This window comes from Tyto alba, unplaced genomic scaffold, assembly GCF_018691265.1.
Source record: "Tyto alba isolate M040663 unplaced genomic scaffold, T.alba_DEE_v4.0 Super-Scaffold_42, whole genome shotgun sequence".
Taxonomy (NCBI): Eukaryota; Metazoa; Chordata; class Aves; order Strigiformes; family Tytonidae; genus Tyto; species Tyto alba.
Window position 1 is genome coordinate 24,195,392 of NW_024881318.1, and position 22,181 is coordinate 24,217,572.

The 22,181-nt window shown below is 41.1% G+C and overlaps 1 protein-coding gene across 1 annotated transcript in view; it reads left to right on the forward strand.

The window, feature by feature from the left end:
* Positions 1-17,246: 17,246 nt before the first annotated feature.
* The window catches only part of RAB3C (RAB3C, member RAS oncogene family), a 139,214-nt gene continuing 134,279 nt past the window's right edge, over positions 17,247-22,181 (forward strand). The window contains exon 1 of the mRNA XM_033009085.2: positions 17,247-17,334. Coding sequence (XP_032864976.2) covers positions 17,311-17,334 — 24 coding nt within the window. The 5' untranslated portion in view covers positions 17,247-17,310. The remainder of the gene's footprint in view (positions 17,335-22,181) is intronic.

Genomic DNA, 22,181 nt, shown 5'->3' on the forward strand with positions numbered 1-22,181 from the left:
CATATGAAGGATGAAGTAATTTCTCAGTGTGCTAACACTACCACAAAAGAAAGCAGATCTGTGTGAAGGAAGGACACAGCTTCAACAGGACAAGAAACACATTACTCAATAACACTCTGAAAAGTTCTACCGAGTCAACAGTCCTGCTTGGGGTGGACAGATTGTGAGATGTAAACAGCATGATTTATATGGAGGGCCTGTTAGAGATAACCAGTTTTAGAGCTTTATAGCAAACAAAATGTTTTGTGATGGAGATGTGCCCAGCTTTATGTTTTTCTTTAGCCTATATTCCCTTTCAAAAAGGTATATTTTAATAAGAACCTCTTTTTGTACTTGTCTATTAATGTGACACCAGCTACTGGCTGATTAGCAAGGAAGTTAAAACATTTTCTACTCTTGCAGGAAAAAGCAGTAGGAAGAAAACAGAAGCAGCAGAATGGACTATGGCTTGCTCAGAAATACTCACTGGATGAACAGAAAGCAGAGTGCAAGTGAAAAGGCATAATTGTGGCAGGAGGGGAAAAGCTGAAAAATCTTGTACAATTTTAAACTTCCTAAAGGTACAAGAAGTGGAAAAAATGTATGGCAAAGGATATCTATCAGCATTTTGATTTCACTGCAATATACACTTACGCAGTGCAGATCTTCCTTAATATTTCTTTTCCCTTTCCTTTATTATCCTTCTCTTTATATATATGAAATTGTGAAGGGGGAGGGAAAACATTTGTAAAATGTTTGAGCTGCTCTCCAGTTGTTCTCCCAGATGACTGTGGCAGGGCATAACTAGAGTGAGGGCGCAAAAGATTTGAAGAGCTACCAGCATGTCTGCCTCAGCCTTGCCTGATGGCACAAAGCCCAAGGGCACTCATTGCAGGCACTCCAGCACATTGGCTTTAACGATCGGATGTGGCATGACCTGCATGTGAAACACAATGAGAGCTGAGAAATGTTGGTGCCTGCACAGAAGCCAGTGGATCCCCAGGGAGGTTCTGGGATTCCTACTGCAATGGAGCAGGGGCGACTCTGGCCTTTATTCTTTGCTTTATCTAGTCATAAGGGTCATTTTCCTGTAAAATCAAGTTGATGTGGCATGATGAAAATTCAGATCCCAAGGCAAGAGAGTGGACTGTTTCATTCTTCCTGTGTCATGATAAAACCCATCTGTGCCTTGTCACTGCTGGGATTTTCAACTGCAGGCAGACAGTGCTATGAAAGGAAGCCTGAGATAATTTTCTTCAACCCTATCCGTCTAGGTCCTTGTGGCCCTGTCCTAAGTGTGTGTCTAAGTCCAGCCTAGGGCAGAATGTGCACAGCTTAAGGGTTTTGGAGGTCTTTGACAAATCTCCTTTTTCCTTTGGACTCTGCTTTTTTAACACAAGCTGAGGTGTGGACAGAAGTGGTTCAGGTAGACCAAACTCAGAAATAGCACCTGGTCTTTCACAGACAACACCAAAGCGGCATGTCATGTTGGGCAGAACTGGGAAACTACAGATCTTGCCCTGACAAGACCTCCTAGAACAGAGGTGACCGGTATCTCATGTAACCCCTGAGCACAAATTAGTCTTTATGTGGCCATCATTGTGCACAAGAGGAGAGGGCCAAGATTAATTATCTGGGAAAATGCATCTGTATGGTCATCCAGTGTTTTCATGGACTTTAATTCTTCCAGATCAGTTTGTACAAATATAGATACATATCCAGGAATCCTTACAATATCAGACTGCATGGAATGAGCACCAGAGAACATTATTAATATGTCAAACACACAAAAATTACAAAATAAAGGCTGTCTGCAATATAATTCAACCTCCTTGTGTGGGTACATTTATGGTAACTTTCTCCATTTCAGGTTGCATTTTTCTTCCACATTCATTGCATAGGATAGTCATAGGTAGCACTCAGTTACTGAGCTTCCATTCAATATTTATTACCCACAAGTCAGAGTCTGCTCTGAAGACAATATTATTAAATTTCTTCTTGCTTTTCAATAGTTCGTGTCAATATATCATGTGTACCCGAGAAATTCTGTGGGGTTTTTTGTTTTTGTCTTTTTTCTTAAAAACTACTGGTAGAGTTTAGTCATTCCCATTTTATAGTTGGTTAACAGAGAGATTTAGATAAGAGAACACTGACTTTTTAGTTTTATATGCCCGATCACAGATGTCTGAGATGTAATTTAAAGAACAGTAGCACTATTCAGCATGCTCAGTCCTGCTCTTGTGACCTAGACAGTTTCCTCTAGATTCAGTGCTGCTGCTAAGCAGATCCTATGTACTCATAAACTTAATAGGTAGCCCTCTTACTAGATAAGATTCAGCTTTGACAAAATCAAAGTGTCACTAGAGGACACCGGATTTTTAATTACATTTTAAACTGGAAAGTGGAACATTATTCTGACATACTTTCTGTGCACAGAAATGGAAAATTTTAGCAGTTTCACAAAAATTAGAAGCTGCTGACAACTCTTACAATAGTGGGTGTCTGGCAGTGCTGGGGTAAACTGTAAGTCCCATTTACCAGAAGTGCAGGACTTGCTGTGAAACAGTGAGGATAGATGCTTCTCTCATTCATTTTTTTGCCATTGTAAAATGATAACAAATTGATTACTCTTTTATCATCATCTTGCCAGACCCTCTCTAGGTAACTCATGCTTTAGACTTGATGCCTTTTGTGAAATACATGACTATTTGGAATGATGGAATGGAAAGGCATTTACTTACAAGCTCCTAGTTTTATCTCTTGAAATTGCTACAACTGCTAGAATTGAACTTTGGTAATTCATGCCAGGCTCTTCAACTTACGTTGATGTCTGATCTGTAAGGCATTTCTTTTAAAAGCAATATTCATTACTTTAATATGCTTTCCCCCAGTACTTAAATGTATACAAGTTAACAATTACTAAGAGTGTCTTGATACACAGCTGTATCCCTGCATTCAGTAAAAGTAACATTATACTTAATCTTTGATAAAACTATCATTTTAATTGAACAGTCTTTTAAGAAACATTTAATGAATATTAAACCGAAGTAGGGCAAAGTCCCTAATGATTAACAATACCTTTTACAGAAATGAAGTTGTGTTTGCTGTTGCCAGGATGCAAACTGGAAAAAACAAAACCAAACAAACACAACAAAACAAACAAACAAACAAACAAACAAAAAAAAACAAAAACAAAAAACCCCACCAGCCAGTGCTTTAGAAAATTGTATGAAAGAAGTTGGTTTTAAACTCCTTTAGTTCAAATTAATAAAAAATCTTTTTAGCCTATATTTTAATTGTTTAATTCTTTTGGCTTTCTTTAATGATAATGAGACTTTAATACTTTGATTCAGTGTCTTACAAAAACTTAAACAGAAAACTTAATTAAAAACACCTCAGAAGGTGTTAAAAAAGTTAAAAAAGAGCAGTGTTAAATGAAAAGAAAGTGGTTGCATGTCTATAAAAAAATTATGGTGACGGGAGGGAGAACAGCCTAGATGATAGTGTGTATGCATATGTAGGTGTGTGAAAAGCACTCTCCTCCAAAGTCTGTTATGCTAAACTGAATTTCAGTTCTTTATTATGTTTAACCCTGGAGATGGAGTAAGTTTTTAGCAAGTTCTGTGGTGGCAATACTCCCAGTGCACATTTAACTTCCAGTAAGAAATTAATAAACCCAGAAAACATTTGCTAACAGATTTGTGAAAAATCAGTCTCCTAACTAAGGATTCAGTAGAACAGTAATTACTCACAAAGGAGAAATGAGACACCAGACCACTTGCAAAATGAGAGATAGAAGCAAGCTACTTAGGTATCAGGTTGCTGCAAAACATGACAGTTAAATGAAGTGAGAACTCAGCCAGTATAGCCTGGGTTAATATGTTAAATATTTGCCCAGTTTTGGGTTTAATGTGGTCATTTTTCTGTACATATAAAATTTCTGTATCGGAAACTCCTTTCTTTGTCCCTTTTAGCTGCAGCAACATAGCTGTCAGAAAGGATAGCTGAGAAGCAGGACATGGAAATGCACACAAAGTTGAGAACTCTTAACTCTTGTATAGGATCTGAGGGCTGAATTTAATGATCTGATGAAAAAATATTATGATGTGAAACATCTATGAATAAAAACTTCAGGTGAAATGATAACATGCCAAAGAGATCAAAAGATGCAAGTGGCACAGGTGTCTACCCCTCTGATTTCCACCTGGATGTGTAGTGTGGGATGAAGGGTGGAGATTCTGGTTAGGACTATTCCACCACCAAACATGGGAACAGTGGTTGTAAGGAAAGTTAAAAAGCTGTATGGATGTGTATTTAAAATGTGATATGGTGCTACAGTACAAATATCAATATTTTCATTATCTCACAATGAACTCTGAATAACAATATTAGACAATATTGTGAAGTTAATATTGGGGAATATTCTGAAGAATAAAGTAATATATGACAAGAGGAGGGTGCGAATTGTACAAAGATGTTGATATCTTATTTATTTGTCATCAGACCTGAGTACTTTGGCGGTATATTTCCAAGAGAAGAACATTTGTTGAGTAGCTAAAATGCAGTGAACAGTAGCAAATACACTAAAATATTTTTGGAGGCATTAGGCTTTGGTTTAGTAAGTGCTTATCTGAAACAATGTAAACAAGTTGGATAATGAGATTGAGTCAAATATAATCGGAGGCCATGGGGAGTGTTTATTTTCCTTTCTGTGCATTCAGGGATCTGTATGCAGCAGTTAACTCCTGTGAAGCCACAAGAGTTAGATATGAAGAGTAAATCCCTTGTGAAACAGATCCCCGTGGCTTCAAAGGGCAAACAACATGAGCAGAGTTTGGTTAATTCCATAAAATTATTCTGCAGTAAAACAAGTCCTAAGCCCATTTTGAAAGATGCTGTTCAGTAGCAAAGACATGCTGACTTCATGGAAATTAGTGGAAAAAATACTGACTTTTATGGACCTGAAATTTTTGAAGGTCTCCAGTACTTCAGCTACCCATCTGAAATAATTCTTGTACTAGTTCAAAAGCAGAATTCCACATTCTTTTTAATGCAGCTTGTTAAGGAATGATCTCTTCTCTACAACACAAAAAGCGTATCAAGGGAACTGAGGCATCTAAAAAGTCAAGGAACCAATTACACTAAAGGCATCTTCACAGCCACTGACACTGATGATTAAGATCCCAACAAATCTTGTCCAAAAGGTGTTTCTAGCCTGTGTACCTGCAAGAGCCTCTGCTGACCAAAGAGCAAACACACAGCATGAGGAAACAGTGCAAAGTATTTTTAAAGTTCCAGTTAGCTTAGTCTAAATCAGGGAAAGTCATTGATCCATTTACATACAGACTAACCCTCACGACAATACAGTTAGCTTACAAATAGCAAACCTCTGGATATTATGTTTAACTGCGCAGTCTGAAGCTGAGGGAAGGCTTAGCTTATACAAGCATATAAACACCAATCGTGCAATACTTTGGGTCAGAAGTGATGTTTAAAGGTCATCTAGTCCAACCCTCCTGCAATGAGCAGGCACATCTTCAACTAGATCAGGTTGCTCAGAGCCCCGTCCAACTTAGCCTTGAATGTTTTCAGGGATGGGGCATCTACCACTTCTCTGGGAAACCTGTTCCTGTGTTTCACTACTATATATAGTCAGGCCTATATAGCTTAGCCTATATAAACTATGCATTCCCTCAGCTTATGCAGGCAGGATTCTTTGGGTGGAAGGGTGGAAACAAAGCAAAGTATCAAAGTCAGGTCTGAAAATCTGTTACGCAGCACTTGAATATTGACATCAGGATCCTAGGAAGAAGAAATAGGAGGTCATTGCTGAAGGATAATAAGATTAAAATAATCATAGATTTCTTTTCTCCATTTAACTCAGTTTCTGGAGGAAAAATGTTCAGCAGGGGACATTTTGTAATGGCATAAATCGTATCTGTTAACACAAGCCAAGAGCTTAATTTAGCTGCTTATTATTTTCTTGGTGACTGCTCCAACGAATTTTCCTCTATTGGCTACCAGAGGCTCCACTGAAACAGATACAGCATGTGAGGCTGAGTTGCAGCCATCAAAAGCACAGTCCAGAAAACTTAAATGTATTTGGTGGACATAATTACGTGAGAAGTCAATTCTGATTGCTCAGAGGGAAATTATGGGTGGATGTAGTCATGACCTTGCTTCATAATTTACTGACAGTTAAGGTAATGCACATTCAGACAAGTATCTCATAGTGTTCGAGAATGGTAATATTAAGCTACTTTCTCACTTCCTGCTGGCTGAGAGCATTAAAAGAGAGGCAGCACACATGATCCAGCACTACTCACTTTCAATTTTTTTTCTACGTGAGGAGCTCTATGCTAACAGCTTCTCCAAAGAAAGTCTTTGAGAAGGGACTTGCTAGCTTTTCCAGCAACCATTTGAAAGTAAATACAAATATTTTCTGATAACAAATGAATAAACAGGTGGTAGAGGAAATGGAGTAGTAAGAGTCTGAAAACAGGCTGAAAGAGCTGTATCATGACATTAGCCAGCGCACATGTGACAACAGCCTGCACCAGGGTTCTGGTAAAGAGCTAGCAGGAAAGAAATGTGGAGGATAAAGACTGTATTTTAGAGTATCCTAAAGAAAGTTAATCTTCCTGCCATCCTTCCATGAGGCTTAAATACTCATCAATCTCCCCTTTTCAAAACAATTATGTTTTATATTAAAAAATATACTAATAGCACTTGCATGTTTATCACAGTGTAATGACTTGACTCTGACGCAAAATTAACACCCCTTTACTTAATCATCTATAATTAGCCAAATCTTAGTGATAGGTGACGTCTAACATGGCTTCACTAAGGACAAATTGTGCCTGACAAATCTTGTGGCCTTCTACAAAAGAGTTACAGTGCTGGTGGTCAAGAGAAAAACAACTGACATCATCTACCTGGACTTGTGCAAAGCATCTGACGCTGTCCTGCACAACATCCTTATCTCTAAATTGGAGAGATATGGATTTGACGGATGAACCACTTGGAAGATAAGTAATTGGCTGGATGGTTGCACTGAAATAGTTGTGATCAACGGCTTGAATCCAAGTGGAGAGCAGGGATGAGTGGCATTCCTCAGGGGTCAGTGTTGGGACCAGTACTGTTTAACATCTTTGTTGGCGACATACATGGTGAGATTGAGTGCACTCTCAGCGAGTCTGCCAACAACATCAAACTGTGTGGTGCAGTCAACACACTGGAAGGAAGGGGTGCCATCCAAAGGGACATGGACAAGCTTGAGAGGTGGGCCCGTGCAAAGTTCAACAAGGCCAAATACAAAGTCAGGGCAATCCCAAGCACAAATACAGGCTGGGTGATCCGTGGATTGAGAGCAGCCCTGAGGAGAAAGACTTGGGGTAGTAGTGGATGGAAAACTGACTATGATCCAGCACATGGCCCAGAAAGCCAGCTGTATCCTGAGCTGCATCAAGAGAAGTATGGCCAGCAGGTCAAGGGAGGTGATTCTCCTCTGCTCCACTCTCATGAGACCCCACTTGAAGTCCTGTGTTCAGCTCTGGGGCCCCCAGCATAAGAAGGATGTGGACCTGCTCAAGCGGGTCCAGAGGAGCCCATGAAGAAGATTAGGGGGGCTGGAGCACCTTCCCTATGACGACAGGCTGAGAGAGTTGGGGCTGTTTGGCCCGGAGAAGAGAAGGCTCCAGCCAGACCTTAGAGCAGCCCTCCAGGACTTCAAGGGGGCTACAGGAAAGATGGGGAGGGACTCTTTATCAGGAGGTGTAGTGACAGGACAAGGGGTAACAGTTTTAAACTGAAAGAGGATAGATGTAGATTAGATGTAAGGAAGAAATTACCTCCTGTGAAGGTGGTGAGACACTGGCACAGGTTGCCCAGAGAAGCTGTGGCTGCCACCTCCTTGGAAGGGTTCAAGGCTGGGTTGGATGGGGCTTTAAGCAAGCTGGTCTGGTGGAAGGTGTCCCTCCCCATGGCAGGGGGGTTGGAACTAGGTTATCTTTAAGGTTCCTTCCAGCCCAACCAATTCTATGGTTCTATGATTCTATGTATTTCTTCATTGTATGCATTCTTCTTCCTCTCTACTGATATCCAACACTGCAGCTTTGGCCAGTGTAAAAATACATATTTGAACAGTAGAGCTCTCAATGCAATGCTTTGCCTATGTGTCCTTAACCAGAGTGTTCATTGCCATTGTTGGTTGACTGAACTTGACATATATTTCAGTAGCTGTCATGGGGCTGGAACAATCTGCGACACTGGATGAATACAAAGAGGTTGACATTACCGCAGTACATATGTTTTTACTTTACAAGGCTGATGGATGAGTAATTATAAAGGCAATCCTAGTGACAAATGAGATTAACAACCACAAATCTACATTTCATATTCTTGAAACTAGAGCCATATGACCTTGCTTTGTGTTTCTAACCAGATGAAAATAATAAAGTAAAAATAACGTGAGGAAGCAGATACAGCTTAAAGTAAATCCTTCCTTATGAATGTACCTATTCCAAAAGCATAAAGAATGATTCATAAACTATAAAAATTTTAAATACCAACCATGAGGCCCTGCTGAAAATGAACCAGAATATCTCAGTGGACAATTTTGGAACTGTGTATGCCATGGAGACTTTTGTTTTCCTTCTGCTTTGCAAAGCTCGTATCAAGACTTTGAGAAATATTTTTAAAAAATGACATTTTTTAGAATCTTGCATTTTCTTGAAGGAATATTTTATTTGAAGTTATTTGAACTGGCAAAATGCTGTCTGAAAAGATCCCATAAAATTTTAGCAAATGTAAAGGAAGATTAAAATTTGTTGCCAGCAGAACATTCATTCTCATTCCTCTGCATTTGAATAGTTACCAAAACAAAGGAACAAGCTTCTCATAATAGTATTAGTTTCTCTTCTTCAGAAAGTGTATAGATGCTGCCTCAAGAATAATGTTTGATTAATATTTTTACCCTTATATGTAAGTATCTCTCTTTTACGGGATCATATTAAGCACCATTTTCAAATAACATATTCTTATTAATCTCCTCAAGATCTTTTCCGCTGTTTTTTTTTTTTCTTCTTCTTCAACTATTGTTTTTTCCCTCCCTAATACCTCCAAACTGGCACCAATTAAGATGAGATAACAGTATTATTTTATTTTACAGAAAAGGAAATGAGACAATGAGACTTCCTTAAAGCCACATAATGATAAGTGGTAAAGGCAGAACCCAAACCTACTTTTAAAGAAATTTCCAATCACATTGCTTCTTCCAGAACTTGCGGCTTGGCATTTTGATTGCATTTGTGAGAACTAAACACGTCTGTAGATTAGATTGCACTTAGGCACCCTAAAAATGAGGAACATGGAAGCTCACTGTGCTGAGAGTTTCACTGCATGATGGCATGTAAAGGATCCTTCCCTGAGGACTGCCCATCACTCCTCCTTGCTATAGGTTGCCATGGCAGGGGAAGAGCTAATGGAATGACTTGTGTGAGTGCCCATCATCAACTCTGGTTGGAAATTGGCCAGCTCCATGCAATGTCTTGAAATGGCACAATGGTTTCTGTGGGGGGTATCTAACTTTGGACTCTATCACCAGCTGCCACTACTTTTTCTCAGTATCTTATGCAGATGTCATGATGGTAGAATGGGATACATTTGCAAAATATTAATCTACCATATCCAATCTTTACCTACCTGTCTTTATGGTCCTGCTTTATACATATTTTGCAGGTTCCAGAGCACTTGGGACAGACTATGTAAACAGCCTGATTCCCTTCCTGATTAATTCCTCCACACCCTCAGTCTTGCGTGTCAAATAAGCATATCCCTAGGATTGTGAGGCAAAATGAACTAAACTGTATTACTATGACTGAACCTGCCCTTGGGTTCAGATGTTCAGTTATTATTTTGGTTGGATGTACAATTTTGCAATGAACAAAAGTGAAAGAAGGAAACAGACATTCAAAATATGGACATACTCATGTGGGACACAACCCCTTAATTCTTTTTCCAAACAGGTAATAGAGATAGGATGTGATGATTTCTCTGAAACAGCTAAAAAGTTCTCCTTTAATGGAAAATAATGGTGACCTAACGCTAGGGGCTACTGCCAGCCCTCTAGCATGATAAAGTATTGCATGTGTAACAAGGAAGATTGTGAAGTGTGGAAGCATTTAACTGGGAAATAAGGAGTAAAATGGAGGCAGAGAGTATGTCATTAATCATGTATGGGATCTGCCGACCACTCAACATCTCTTCTTTGGTGAAAAAAGTACTGGCTGCTTTTAGACTCCAAATGATTCTTATGAAGTTTATGTGACATTTAAGGCCAGGTTGGGGCTCCTTTCTTCGTTTTGAATTTCAGCCTAAGATCTCAGAGCTGAGAAAAGATAGATACCTCTAACTGAAAGCTAATGAGATCTATGGGGGCATCTCACAGAATTACATCCTCACATTGAGCTCCAGAGGCTTGTTCTTCATCTCCCTGATGAAACAGGACTGATGCCTGAGTAGGCCTGGTGATTGGTGTTTTAAGCACCAAGGCAACATAGAAAATGAAGTAGTGATTCTTTTTCTTCCTGAGTCATGTGTAGCTAAGGGACCCAAAAATAGCTATTAGGTTGTTTCCTGCCACAACAGCCTCTTCTCACGCAGCTGCAGAGTATTCATGGGACATACTTGATAAAATAACCATGATATCATTAGCAGCAACTGTGTTTCTATCTTGAAATGCTTATTAGATGAGAAAAAGCAGCAAAATTAAATTATATTAGAGCTAGATGTGAATATACTTATCTCCTCATTTTTACATTTTTGGCTGAAAAATGTGCAATCTGACTACATATAGTTATTTTAACTAAATGTTTCTTCTTTTTGCCTTTTTTACTTCAGTCTAGAGTTACTGTAGCAGAAACTTTAAAAATAAAATCTAGTGGACTGTACAAGAACAAGTGAACTGCAGCAGTATCTGTCACTGTCATTTCCATTAATTATTGGAAGCTCTATGCTAGAATCATACTGAGGAAAGGCAGACAAGTCAGATGCAGAATGAATGAATGCAGCAATCCTAGAAGTCTCATGGACTGTGTGTATGTACGATAAAATTGGTAAGATTATTTAACTAACCAGCCTTTCACCAAGAGTAGAAAAAAAAATTAGCCTACTTGGTCTGAGAGCCCAAACCCCATTGTTCACAGCTGCTGCTTCCCTTGGATGTTCTGTGGAACTTAATACAGCTGAATTCATTACATGGAGTTTGCTGCTATGCTGTTTTAACAACTATTTTGGCAGTGCACAAATGATTTGACAGGAGGAAGTGTGTGAAAATTCCTACTACAGCAGTAACCCCGGAATCCCTCTCTCCTGGTCACCCGACTGATCTGAGCTGTTGTCAGCACCGAGCCACTGTCATCCAATGACTGTCCAGAATTATGACGTGGTATATCACGGATCTGACAAAACTCAATTTAGTTTGCCATGTTTAAGAATTTCCATGCTTGACAGAAACTAATGCATGGTCTTTTTTCCCATCAGTTTCCTCTTGTCTAGAATGGATCTTATGATTAATGGTATAGAAATGCATGGACAGTAAAAGAACCATTCTTCTGATATACAGAAATGTTAGGATGATGACATCTCTCCATGAATAGAAAGCTTGTTGCAAAAGAATTACATAAGCAAAACATTTAATCTGTAATTTACGTGCATATTTGAATTTGATGATGCATGTGCTGCTACTAAATATCTCTACAGATGTATGCACAATTCCAAGTATGTGTTTTAGCTCCACAGTTTCTGTAACCTTTGTAACCTGCCCATCATGATGAATATATACTGCTTTGGTCTTCCTCTTGAATGGTATGCAGACTGAATGTAAAGCCCTTCTTCAGGAAACAGCTGAGCAGACATTTTAAAGTTTTCTAATGTTACACTTTGTACCAAAAACTGTGCCTGAAGACTTAAGGTACTGCCACCTTCAGTTCTGGGTGACAGTTTGTCCCTTGCCTGCAGAGGTCACTGGACATGCAGATGCACAGTGGCGTGAGTGCTAAGATTAGGTGGTGACTGGAGTCAAGAGTAAGAGGCTTTTTTCTTCATCCCTGGGACACGTAGCCTTCAAAGAGAGGTGTATTAAATGCCTGTTTGATCTCCACAGACCCAGGTGAGCTTACTGCAGACAAGACAGTGTGTTATGCCACAGAAAAAGAAAAGCACAATGCAAGTGTTCCCTTTCCTGTACACCAACAAAACCACTGCATGTAGAATACGAGGATGCAGGAAATGGATGGCATCTCTGGTGCTGTGACCCAGTAGCCATGGCAACAACAGTGCAAAGACAGATTACCCCAGTGCTCATTTCCATCAACAGCAGAACTGTAGTGATTTACGCTGGGCCCTTACCCACAAAATGAAAAGCTGCATTTCAGTTATGTGTTACAGTTTTAGTGGTTGCAAGGTTTAACAGGGAAGAGACTGACAGTATCTTATATTCTGAGAATCAGAAAAAAAAAAAAATGCTGACAGAAACCATTTAGTTGTCTTTCATTCTAATGCAGCTCTGTCAAGTCTCATGTGATGAGCACCAGACTTGCTCTTTTAGCCACTGCTTTCTCATTCCCCACTGTGGCATCAACAGTGCATGCATCAGCAGCATGCTGTCATGTAACCTGATGTGTGTCTCGTCTGCTGGTAAGGACTTGCCAAATCTGGGAAGGTCACAAAACTAAGCACCTACACAGCAGTGAAGCATCTTCATTTGTTGCAAATATAACAACTTCCGTGGTTTACCCCACAACAAAATTCTATGTAGTTTATCTGTCTCATAGCCTGACGAGAAGTCTCCACAGATTTTTATCAATGAGTGTGTACTGAGATCTGTGCTTGAGACAGATCTTGTCTTGTTTCAGTGCCACATCTGCTCTCAACGTAATTTCTAGTTTAATTTCATAAATTTTATTAATTTATGCTTGCCTTCTTGATGAAACAATGTTTAAAACTGTCATTGGAAAGAAACATTCCTGAGATCTTTAATCACCATTTCCTTCTCTATATATTTCCTGTTTACCAAGTCAAATATAAAGATCCCATACCTTTTTACTAAAAAAAAAAAAAAAAAAAAAAATAGTCTAAAGAAGGCATACTGCAACATTTACATTTTGCAAGCACAAGCCAGACTTTCAAACATGACAGACTGAGTCAGGGTGAACAGCCTTTACTGCTTAGTGAAATATGTGTGACTCTCTTCTTTTTTTTTTTTTTCTCTGCATCTGAAGTCCAATCCCAGGATAAGTCAAATGGCATGCAGCATCAAAAGAAATACTGTGTCCTAAAAGGCCAGGGACAAAAAGAAAGCTATTTGACATTAAGGAACAGAACACGAGAGAAAACATTGTCAAGATGTATAGATATTTCAAAACGGCTGGCATTTTGCATCTAGTGAGAACCTTTATCTTCTTAAATCAAAAAGTGAGATGATTTGTATTTCGATCTAAAAATTGCAAGAGAGGAACAATGATCGTTATTTAACTTTCCTTGCTTTACTATTCTCGCTCTTAACTTAGGTTTCTTCTACTTCTGAATCTTACTTGTCAATTTTATAGTATGGCCTACATGTTGAAAGTTTTGAAAACACAGAAAATATTTGCTCCCAATATGTGCACTGAACTTACGAAATAAAAGTTACATTACATTATTTTTACTTATGTAGACCTCTAGTGGAAAACAGCAAAACTTCTTTGTTAATGTGTCCATCATTCCAGAATTCACTCATCCAAAACCACCCAGCTGTCCAGCTGTCTCCTGGTGCCTTTGCTAATACAAGGTGTCTTACATATAGCATGCAGCCCTGAAAGTTATTGTTTATCTTCTATGTACTGTAAAATCAGTGTTTTGGGCAAAAACCAAACTGTGTTACCAAGATAATAAAATTTCCTAAAATCACACCATTCTATAACTAGGTAAGAGAGATTGACTGTATTAGCTATCTCATGGGCAGCATGTTCATTCTAGGTTAGATTTTGTGATGACATATGCTATTTGAATGACTATTTGCCATCACCTGAGGCAAATTAAAATTTCTCCTTTTTTCTTCAGTTCACATTAACAAATAATAACTAACTTGTTCTGTGCATTCCATGATCCAGCATGTGGCGTGAAAAAAAAATCACTCCTGTGTTAGCAAATGAAAAGGAAATACTATAATCAACATAACTGACAAAGGAGGTAGTATAATCAGCATAACTGAAAGCCTGAACTGATCATGACCACTTCTTCAGTGTTTCTACTATTCCTGGTTAAAAGTACTAGGCATTTTACTAAACTAGGTAATTTACTAAAAGAGAGCTTCAAGTACGCCATGCTCCACAAATGTTAATGTACTGTAACCCAGCAATTAGTAATCAGCAGAAATTCCTGCCCTACAAAAACAGTGGTCTGTGGACAAGAGTATTCAGGAGTATTGCCACAGCATGCCACTGGACTAAGGATGCTTAAGGTACAAAACCTTTGTTGTGTCTAGCATTACACTATTTAATTCTGGTCCATTTATTTTCCAAATCTTCTTCAAAAGCCTTTGAAGAAGACAGAAAGAAAAGGACAAAGTTAATGTCAGAAGACAAGTAATAAACAAAACCCGTGGAATTAAAAAAAAAAAAACAAACAACAGTATCGTCTCTTCAACTAACACACAAAGCAAAATCTTGGTGTTACTTCATGCATCTTTATGCCTTTTAAAAAATAAACAATGAAACAGAAATGTATTGTTTATGCAGAGATGTTCTTTAACATTTTTAGTAAAAATAAAAACAAAAAAAGATGATCCCATGCTTTAAAGAAGGACATATGACAATCCAAAAAGTAATCCTGCTTTATGTTCTAGTGATAGTTCCCTGTATGGAGGTTGTAGGTGAGAGATTGCTTGGAGACTTCAATGATAAGATAAATGCTAATGTAATAAAAGGACATGGAGGATCTTTGTCTTGAAATAAATTTGAGAACCCAGAATCATTTAAATCTTGTAATTTCTAATACAGTATCTGCAGTAAATATACTTAAAAAGTTTAACAGAATAATAAATCTAGAGTATCTACTTTCTAAATTCTATAATCAAAAGCTTCCCTGAATACTTTAATCTACTGTTTCAATTATCTATTCAGTTGACATTCCAAAATGAGAACTGTTTTATGGAAAGCTATAGTTTAATATGTTAAAGATTGTGTAATATATTTATAGTACTTTTTTTAAAAACAAAACTCCATAAAACAATGCTTTAATAGGAGGATGAATCTCTCTGCTTTTCCCTAACTGCAGTTGATAATAAACATAATCTGCATTGTTTTCAAAGGGAAATGGGCTGTTACTCATGATTTTTTGGTATGCATTCGTCTAAAATCAACAGCAAGAATAAAACACATGCATTAAAAAAACAAAAACAATTCTGAAGCATGCTCATGCACTCATGCACGAACACATACAGATGGGTCTAAAATGCTGAGCAAATTCATGGTGTCTACATGCCCACACTGGCAGAAAAATTAACATTCAGTGTCTCATGCAGGAAATAATCAACTGCAAAAATGCACGATGATCACGTCTTTGAAAAAAACTCCACTGTTCTGGTTTAAAACACGACATCCACTTAATTCCTATTTTCATGTTATAGTGAGGTATGTTTAAATAGCAGTAAATTAAATTAAAAACCTGCAGAGCTAGAATGAAATTACTTCTGACATATAATCCATATTCATGTCTCTATTACACAGTTTGCCTATGTCATAGCTCCTATGGGTGATTCACTTTACTCAACGCATACCACAAACGTAGAAGTGCCCAGTCCACAGAGCAGACTGCTGTTTCCATGCTGCCTCGGCCACCGCAGCCGTCTTCTCCTGCGCTTCCCTCTCTGCCCAACATCCAGCTCTCAAACCTCAGGCAGAAAATCCCAGCGAGTCACCTTTGCTCCTCACACCCAGGGTTCCTCTTCACCCATTCAGTAGAGGAGAATACAACAAATCTTAACACAATGCTATTTGTACATTTTCCTACCCTTTACGGAACTGTACATTTTGGCCCGAGGTGAATTTGGTCTCCGTGTTAGAAGGTAAGATATGGAAAAAGTGCCATGAGAGATGTTTAAAACTTCTTCTTGGACAATAAAAACCAGGACTAGGGACACACACATAAGGTGTGATGCACTTTTGGTGTTTTACTGTCATTCCCTCATGATGACCTTGATGCCGCCATCCGAGTGCCACCACCCAGAAGCAATGACGCCATGCCCACGCAGGGCTGCTGACATCGTACAGCAGCACAGCACAGGGCCAGGCTGGAGCTGTGTGTCAAATGCCAGAGGAAATCCGAGAAAGCGTTGACAGTGGCAGGGTACGAGAAGCCGCGGCGCAGGCTGGAGCAGTTACGGACCGACAGTAAGGACGCTAAGCAGCAGTCGCCATGCCGAGGGGTGCTCGGCCTTGCTCAGCCCCAGGCCCGGCCGTGGGGAGCGAGGAGGGACGCAGGACGTGGACCGAGACACTGTGGGCTCTGCGGGGCCCCCGTGGTCCCAGGCCCACGGCTGCCGCACGCCCACACGGCGGCTGCCCCGCGGCCGCGGCGCGGGCCGGTGGTGCGGGCGCCCCCTGCCGGCCGGGCGGAGCGGGAGCAGGCATAAAGGCACGCGAAATGGCAGCGCCGCGCCGCGGGAGCGGGGGCTGCTCGCCCCGCCACAAGCCGCAGCCCACGCGAGAGCCGCCGCCGGCCGTGCCCGCCACCGCTCTCGCTTCCCCCGGCCCGGCGCTGCTCCTCCGGGGCTGCCATCACTAGGACCGGGCGGGCACGGCCGCGGAGGGCAGCGGCTCCGCCGAAACAGCCGGCGCCGGCTCCGCTAGCTCCGTCCCTGCTTTCCGCCTCAGAGCGGGCAAACCGCCCGCCGCCCCCGCCCAGAGCGGCCGGCGCTGCCGCTCGCCTTCCCCCGGCCCCTCCGCCGCTCCGAGACAAGTTTGCAAAGCGCTCGCTGCCCCGCTCCGCCTCCGCCCGCGCCGTCCTCCGCGGCGGCCGGCGGCCGGGCGCAGAGCATCCTGGGAGCTGAAGTCCTTCCTCCCCGCCCTGGCGGCGACGGTCGCGGGGGGAGCGGCGCAGCGGGACTACAGCTCCCGGGGGCGCGCGGGAGGGCGGGGCGGTGCCGCGCAGCGCCGGGGGCGGGGCGGGGACAGCTCCGGTGCTGATCGCGACGCGGGTTTGTCAGCAGAGCCCGGGCGGGCGGCGGCGGCGGCGGCGGCGGCGGCGGCGGGCGGCGTGGGCGAGCGAGCGAGCGGCGGGCCGCGCCCGGCGATGAGGCACGAAGCGCCCATGCAGGTCGGTCCCCGGGCCGGAGCCGAGCGAGCGGCGAGGGGCGGGGAGGCGGGCGCCCGCAGGACGGGGCGTGCGGCGGCATGGCGGGGCCGCCGGGCCGGTCTCGCCCGCGGGTGGCCGCGGGGCGTGAGGACGCCCCGGGCGTGAGGCGGCCCGGGCTGCCTGCGGTGGGGCCCGGGGGGTCGTGTCCCTGGGAGGGGGGTCCCCGGCGGTCGGTATCGGCGAGCGGGGCAGGGGCGCGGTGGGACCCCCCCGCGCAGAGCGGCTCCCCGGGCCGGGAGGCAGCCGGAGCGGGTGGCTGGGCGGCACGGCCCTGCCGTGGCCGCCGCCGTGGCCGCGGGTGGGTTTCGGGTCGTATTTGGGCACACCGAACGGTCTTTTACGGATACGGCCCTTTTAGCGTTGGTCGCGGCTCCCCGGGGGGCGAACGGATGGAAGTTGTTAGGTGATGCGGTGTAACGGGGTCCCACCCGGATGCGGAGGAAGTTGGCCCTGTACCTCCACCAGTTTGTTCGAGGAGCAGTTACCCGTCTGCACCAGGGAGGGATGGCTCATGGCGAGAACTGGGGGTTGTGAAGTGGTGGCCCCTCTTCGGCAGTTTTTGTAGGTGGGAGAATATAATGCCCCTTAGCCCTGGAGAAGCAGAGGCTGTACAGATACCAGTTACATTATTCAGAGTTTTTAACAGTTTCTAGGTTGCTGGTTCAAAACAGCTTCTGCTGGTGAACTGTACTTCAGTTATTAATTAGAACCTATTTTGTAATCTCACCCAGGAGTGCTGGGGACCCCAGCCTATACTTTCGAACACATGACTGTTTTCTAATAGAAGATCAGTCATGTTACCAGTGGCTTGGTAACAATCAATCCTGCTGATTTTATACAATGCAAAGAGAGCACTTTTGCAGTCTGCTGCGACTTAAGTTATGAACTGCAGCTCTGATAGCTAATATTTTTCATGCTGGATATCGACCCTGTCAGTAATAGATTTTCAGCCAGAAGGGAAGATCTGCCTCCTTTTCAATATGCATGCTTAAAAGAAGTCAGAAATCTTAAATTGATATGGAGTTGGGCTTGCTTGACTTTGGACTGAGACTCATAATCTCATAAATCTTTTGCAGAGCAGTTGCTCAGATGTCACATGCTGAAACCTTTCAACCAAAGAGGTGCACTAGAAATGCGCTGTTCTTCAGTAAGAATGTCTTTCAGTTTTCCGATTGGAGAGCAGCAATAATTAGTATGCTGTTTAAAATGCCTAGTTCTGCATGCTACATGCATGTGTTGGAAATGTTTATGTGGTATTTGCCATTTATTTACACATACTTATTGAGATACTGAAGTCATGTTTATTATGTATTGGCTTTGGAGAGCATTTCATTAAAAGCAAATTTTGCTAGTAAAGGATGGCATCTACAGATTGGTCACTGTTGCATTTGACATTTTTGACAGGTGTTGAATTCACTGGCATTGTTAAATACTTGTGGAAACAAAATGGTGGTACAACATTACAATAAAATCTAAAGAAAGGAAAGTCCAGATATAAAAAAAAAAAAAAAATGTACTTGACACATACCAGAAAACAGCTTGTTTTTTTTATATGATTGTCAGTACAAATGGAATTATTGTTAAACATAATTGAATAAAAGTCAGCAGAAATCACAGCCTTCATATAAAAAGAGACAGCAGAGATCTATAAAAAACCCTACAAATTCCACTTTTTCCAGGCTGGTGAGATGGTCGAACAGTGTCTATTTTTAAGCATATTTCCTTCAAAATTATAATCACAAGCATTTGGATTTTTCCAAGATGTGAAAATGCAGTCTGACAGATGAAGTTTGATTTTCACTTGTAGTTTCTGCATATTTTTTAAATTTTCTTCTGCTTACACTATTTCCAATTTAGTCAAATATTATTATTCTTAAAGATTCCAGTAAAACAGTATTCTATTGTGGATTCTTCTTCTTAAGAGTCCTTTTGTTTTCCAACATTAGGCAAGTATTGTTGGTCCTTGTTCAAATGTGGTTTAGACTAGCTGAACTAATTGCTTGATTCATCTCTTTTAGCTATCTGATTTCCTATTACCTGAAAGAAATGCAGTTGCTTCTTTGCACACAAGAAATTTATGGAACAGTCTGTTACAGAGATACCATCTCTGAATTGTAGAGCAACAGAAAGAGTGATCAGTCATGTGCCTTTTGATCATGACAAAAACAGCTCAGAGGAGAGTGTAAACATGTTTTTTTTTTCCATTTCCGTCAAGCAATAATTATAAAGAAAACTAAAAAGTTAGAATATTTTATCAGGATTAGGAAAAGGGCCCATGCAGTGACAATGTGTTTCTATATTTATGATTTAATTGTTTCAGTCTCAAGCTCATGATTTTTCTCTGTAGACATGAAGAGCCAATAATTACCAGAAAGGCAGCCCAAGCAGTTCTTCCAGAGGAGGAGTTGCCTAGTATAAAAGTTTGCTGTTGTCATCTGCTGGATGTAGTTGAATCAGGCTTAGTGTTTGTGACTACTATTCATTTTTCTAGCCATGTTTGCAAAGAATATATATAAGTCTTGATAGTGCTTATGACCATGGCAAAGTCTTTGGTTTAGAAGTCAAAAGTAGTGAGCTTTCTTTTCTGTGAAACATAGAGGTCTGTATGGTTTCTGCAAGTTCTTTTAAGAATTGGTCTGAATTATTTGGAATGTCTTGTGTGTCTCTCAGAAGTTTCCCTTAAGGCTTTCGTGGTACTTTCAAAAGTGAAGATTCAATGGGAAATTCTCAGTGATTTTTACACTAATTCACTCGCTTCAAGTATCACTCCTTATGTGATTTGTAGCGTGCAGATTTTCCACATACCTGCACTTTGCCCAAATAAGAAATCAGGACTGTAATTTGGATAACCTGTTCTTAGCATATGGGCGTTAATGGTGGAAGTTTGCTACTAGAAAATGCTAGATCTCTAGAGACCCTCTCTTTCACTTGCCCAGGCATCAGGTAATTTCAAAAGTGACTGAGGCCATAGAGGTGAGGGAAAACTAGGAAGTAGGGAACAATCTGTAAATAATATGCTTTGCCAAGGAAATAATTGAGAACATTTAATTCTTAGCTTTTCATATCCTGTTGTCACTGGCAATGGTTATGCCCAGAAAAAATAGGTTTATAACAGACATATCCAAACACAATAGACAAGGGCAATAGTAAGCAAAAAGGCTGCTTCCAGATATTTAACAGGTTATTATAAAATTATGATGAAAAAAGACAAATCAAAGCTATAAGACACAGGAGTTAGCATGGCAATTTGTCTCCTATCACTCAGCAAAGTTATTAGATACGTCAGTCTTGGTTCAGAGTAGAAGCACTGAAGTTGAAGAGCCTGCCAAGCCACTGAGTCCACAGAGTAAGTTATATATACCTTTTTGTTAGCTGATTAAACTGCATTTGGCGTCAGTAGTCCTCTTTCTGTCACTATCCCTTTTTGAAAGTGTACTGTGGAAACTCATTTCCTTGCAGGTTAGATACTTTCTAATCTCCATCTCAGAGGCACTCAGGGCTAGTTTATACTCACTTCTTAATATCCAGTGTCTGCTCCAGTAAATGTAAGTCTAAATAGTTCTCATTTCCTAATGTTCACTCATCTAGTGAAACAAGTGTTCACTTATCTAGAGAAACAAGCTTATGTTTTACTTACTCCTTTTTATTTTGAATTTCTCTCATAAGCTCTTCATTCTTCCGGTCTTCCTAATAATCTTCTCCTGTACTTTCCAGTTTGAATTTAGCTTTCATAAACACTCTTGACCAGGATTGCTGCTAATGGCATGTCACCAGTGCCTTAGATAGTGGCATTATTATTTCACCTTTGTCACTTGGCCTGATGCAGCTGCTCTGGCAATTGAAAAGCTGCACAATCTTTGCTAGTCTCATGACCCTGAGAGCTGCACTGAAGAGGGCAAATGGCAGACGGCTGTAGCCATCTTGTCTTCACTCTCTTTCCTACCCCCTAGTAAATCCAAATTTATTTCTACTGGAGTACCTGACCAGATGCACCTTATATTTTTTTCTTTTCAGAGCTGTGCTATTTTGTGGCTTCTTGACATCCTTTGTTAGACTAACCCTCTTAGGACTTTTTCTCTGGTTTTGCCACTACTTGAGAAGGGAATTTTGCTCTACTACCTAGAGTGGACATTGAAAGTATGTTTCTTAAGCTACCCTTTTCATGGAGAAGGTAAACTTGGGTTAAAGAAAGAGAAATGCAGGATAATGCTCTGGCTCACCACAAGTAGATTCACCAAAATCCATGTGTTAGAGCCTTGCCAGAACTGTTCTTTACTGCAACTTGTACTGTGCTGTCCTGGGCAGCTGCCAGAACTGTGGCTATGGTCATGATACTTCTGCTAATATGAAGCAAGTAGAGCTTCTTTAAAATGTTTTAGACTCTCATCTCTCTGTATCTTCCCAATATTACCCAACTTGGCATTTCAGTATGCCACTTACAATAAAAGATTGCATTTGTAACTACACCTTTCAGTCTAGGATATGATATGCTTATACATACTCATGGATCTAACCTCATAATACCTTGAAGCAGATAAGCTTCTTCTGATGCTGCTGAGTACATTGGTTCACAAGCTGTGCTCTGCAGATGGCTGGCAATCTGTAAGTTCCAAGTAAGTGGCTGGTGCATTGTCCACTGAACTCTGTTAAGTCTTATTAATTGGTCAGTGAAAAATTAGATGATGAGGATTTGTGAGAATTGGCGGTGGTCAGCATCTGTGGATACTGATGTATTTGCTGAGAGCACACCAAAAGTAAGAGAGGTTAAGCATCTTGCCCATAATATAGAAAAAATGAGTTAGGAGTAA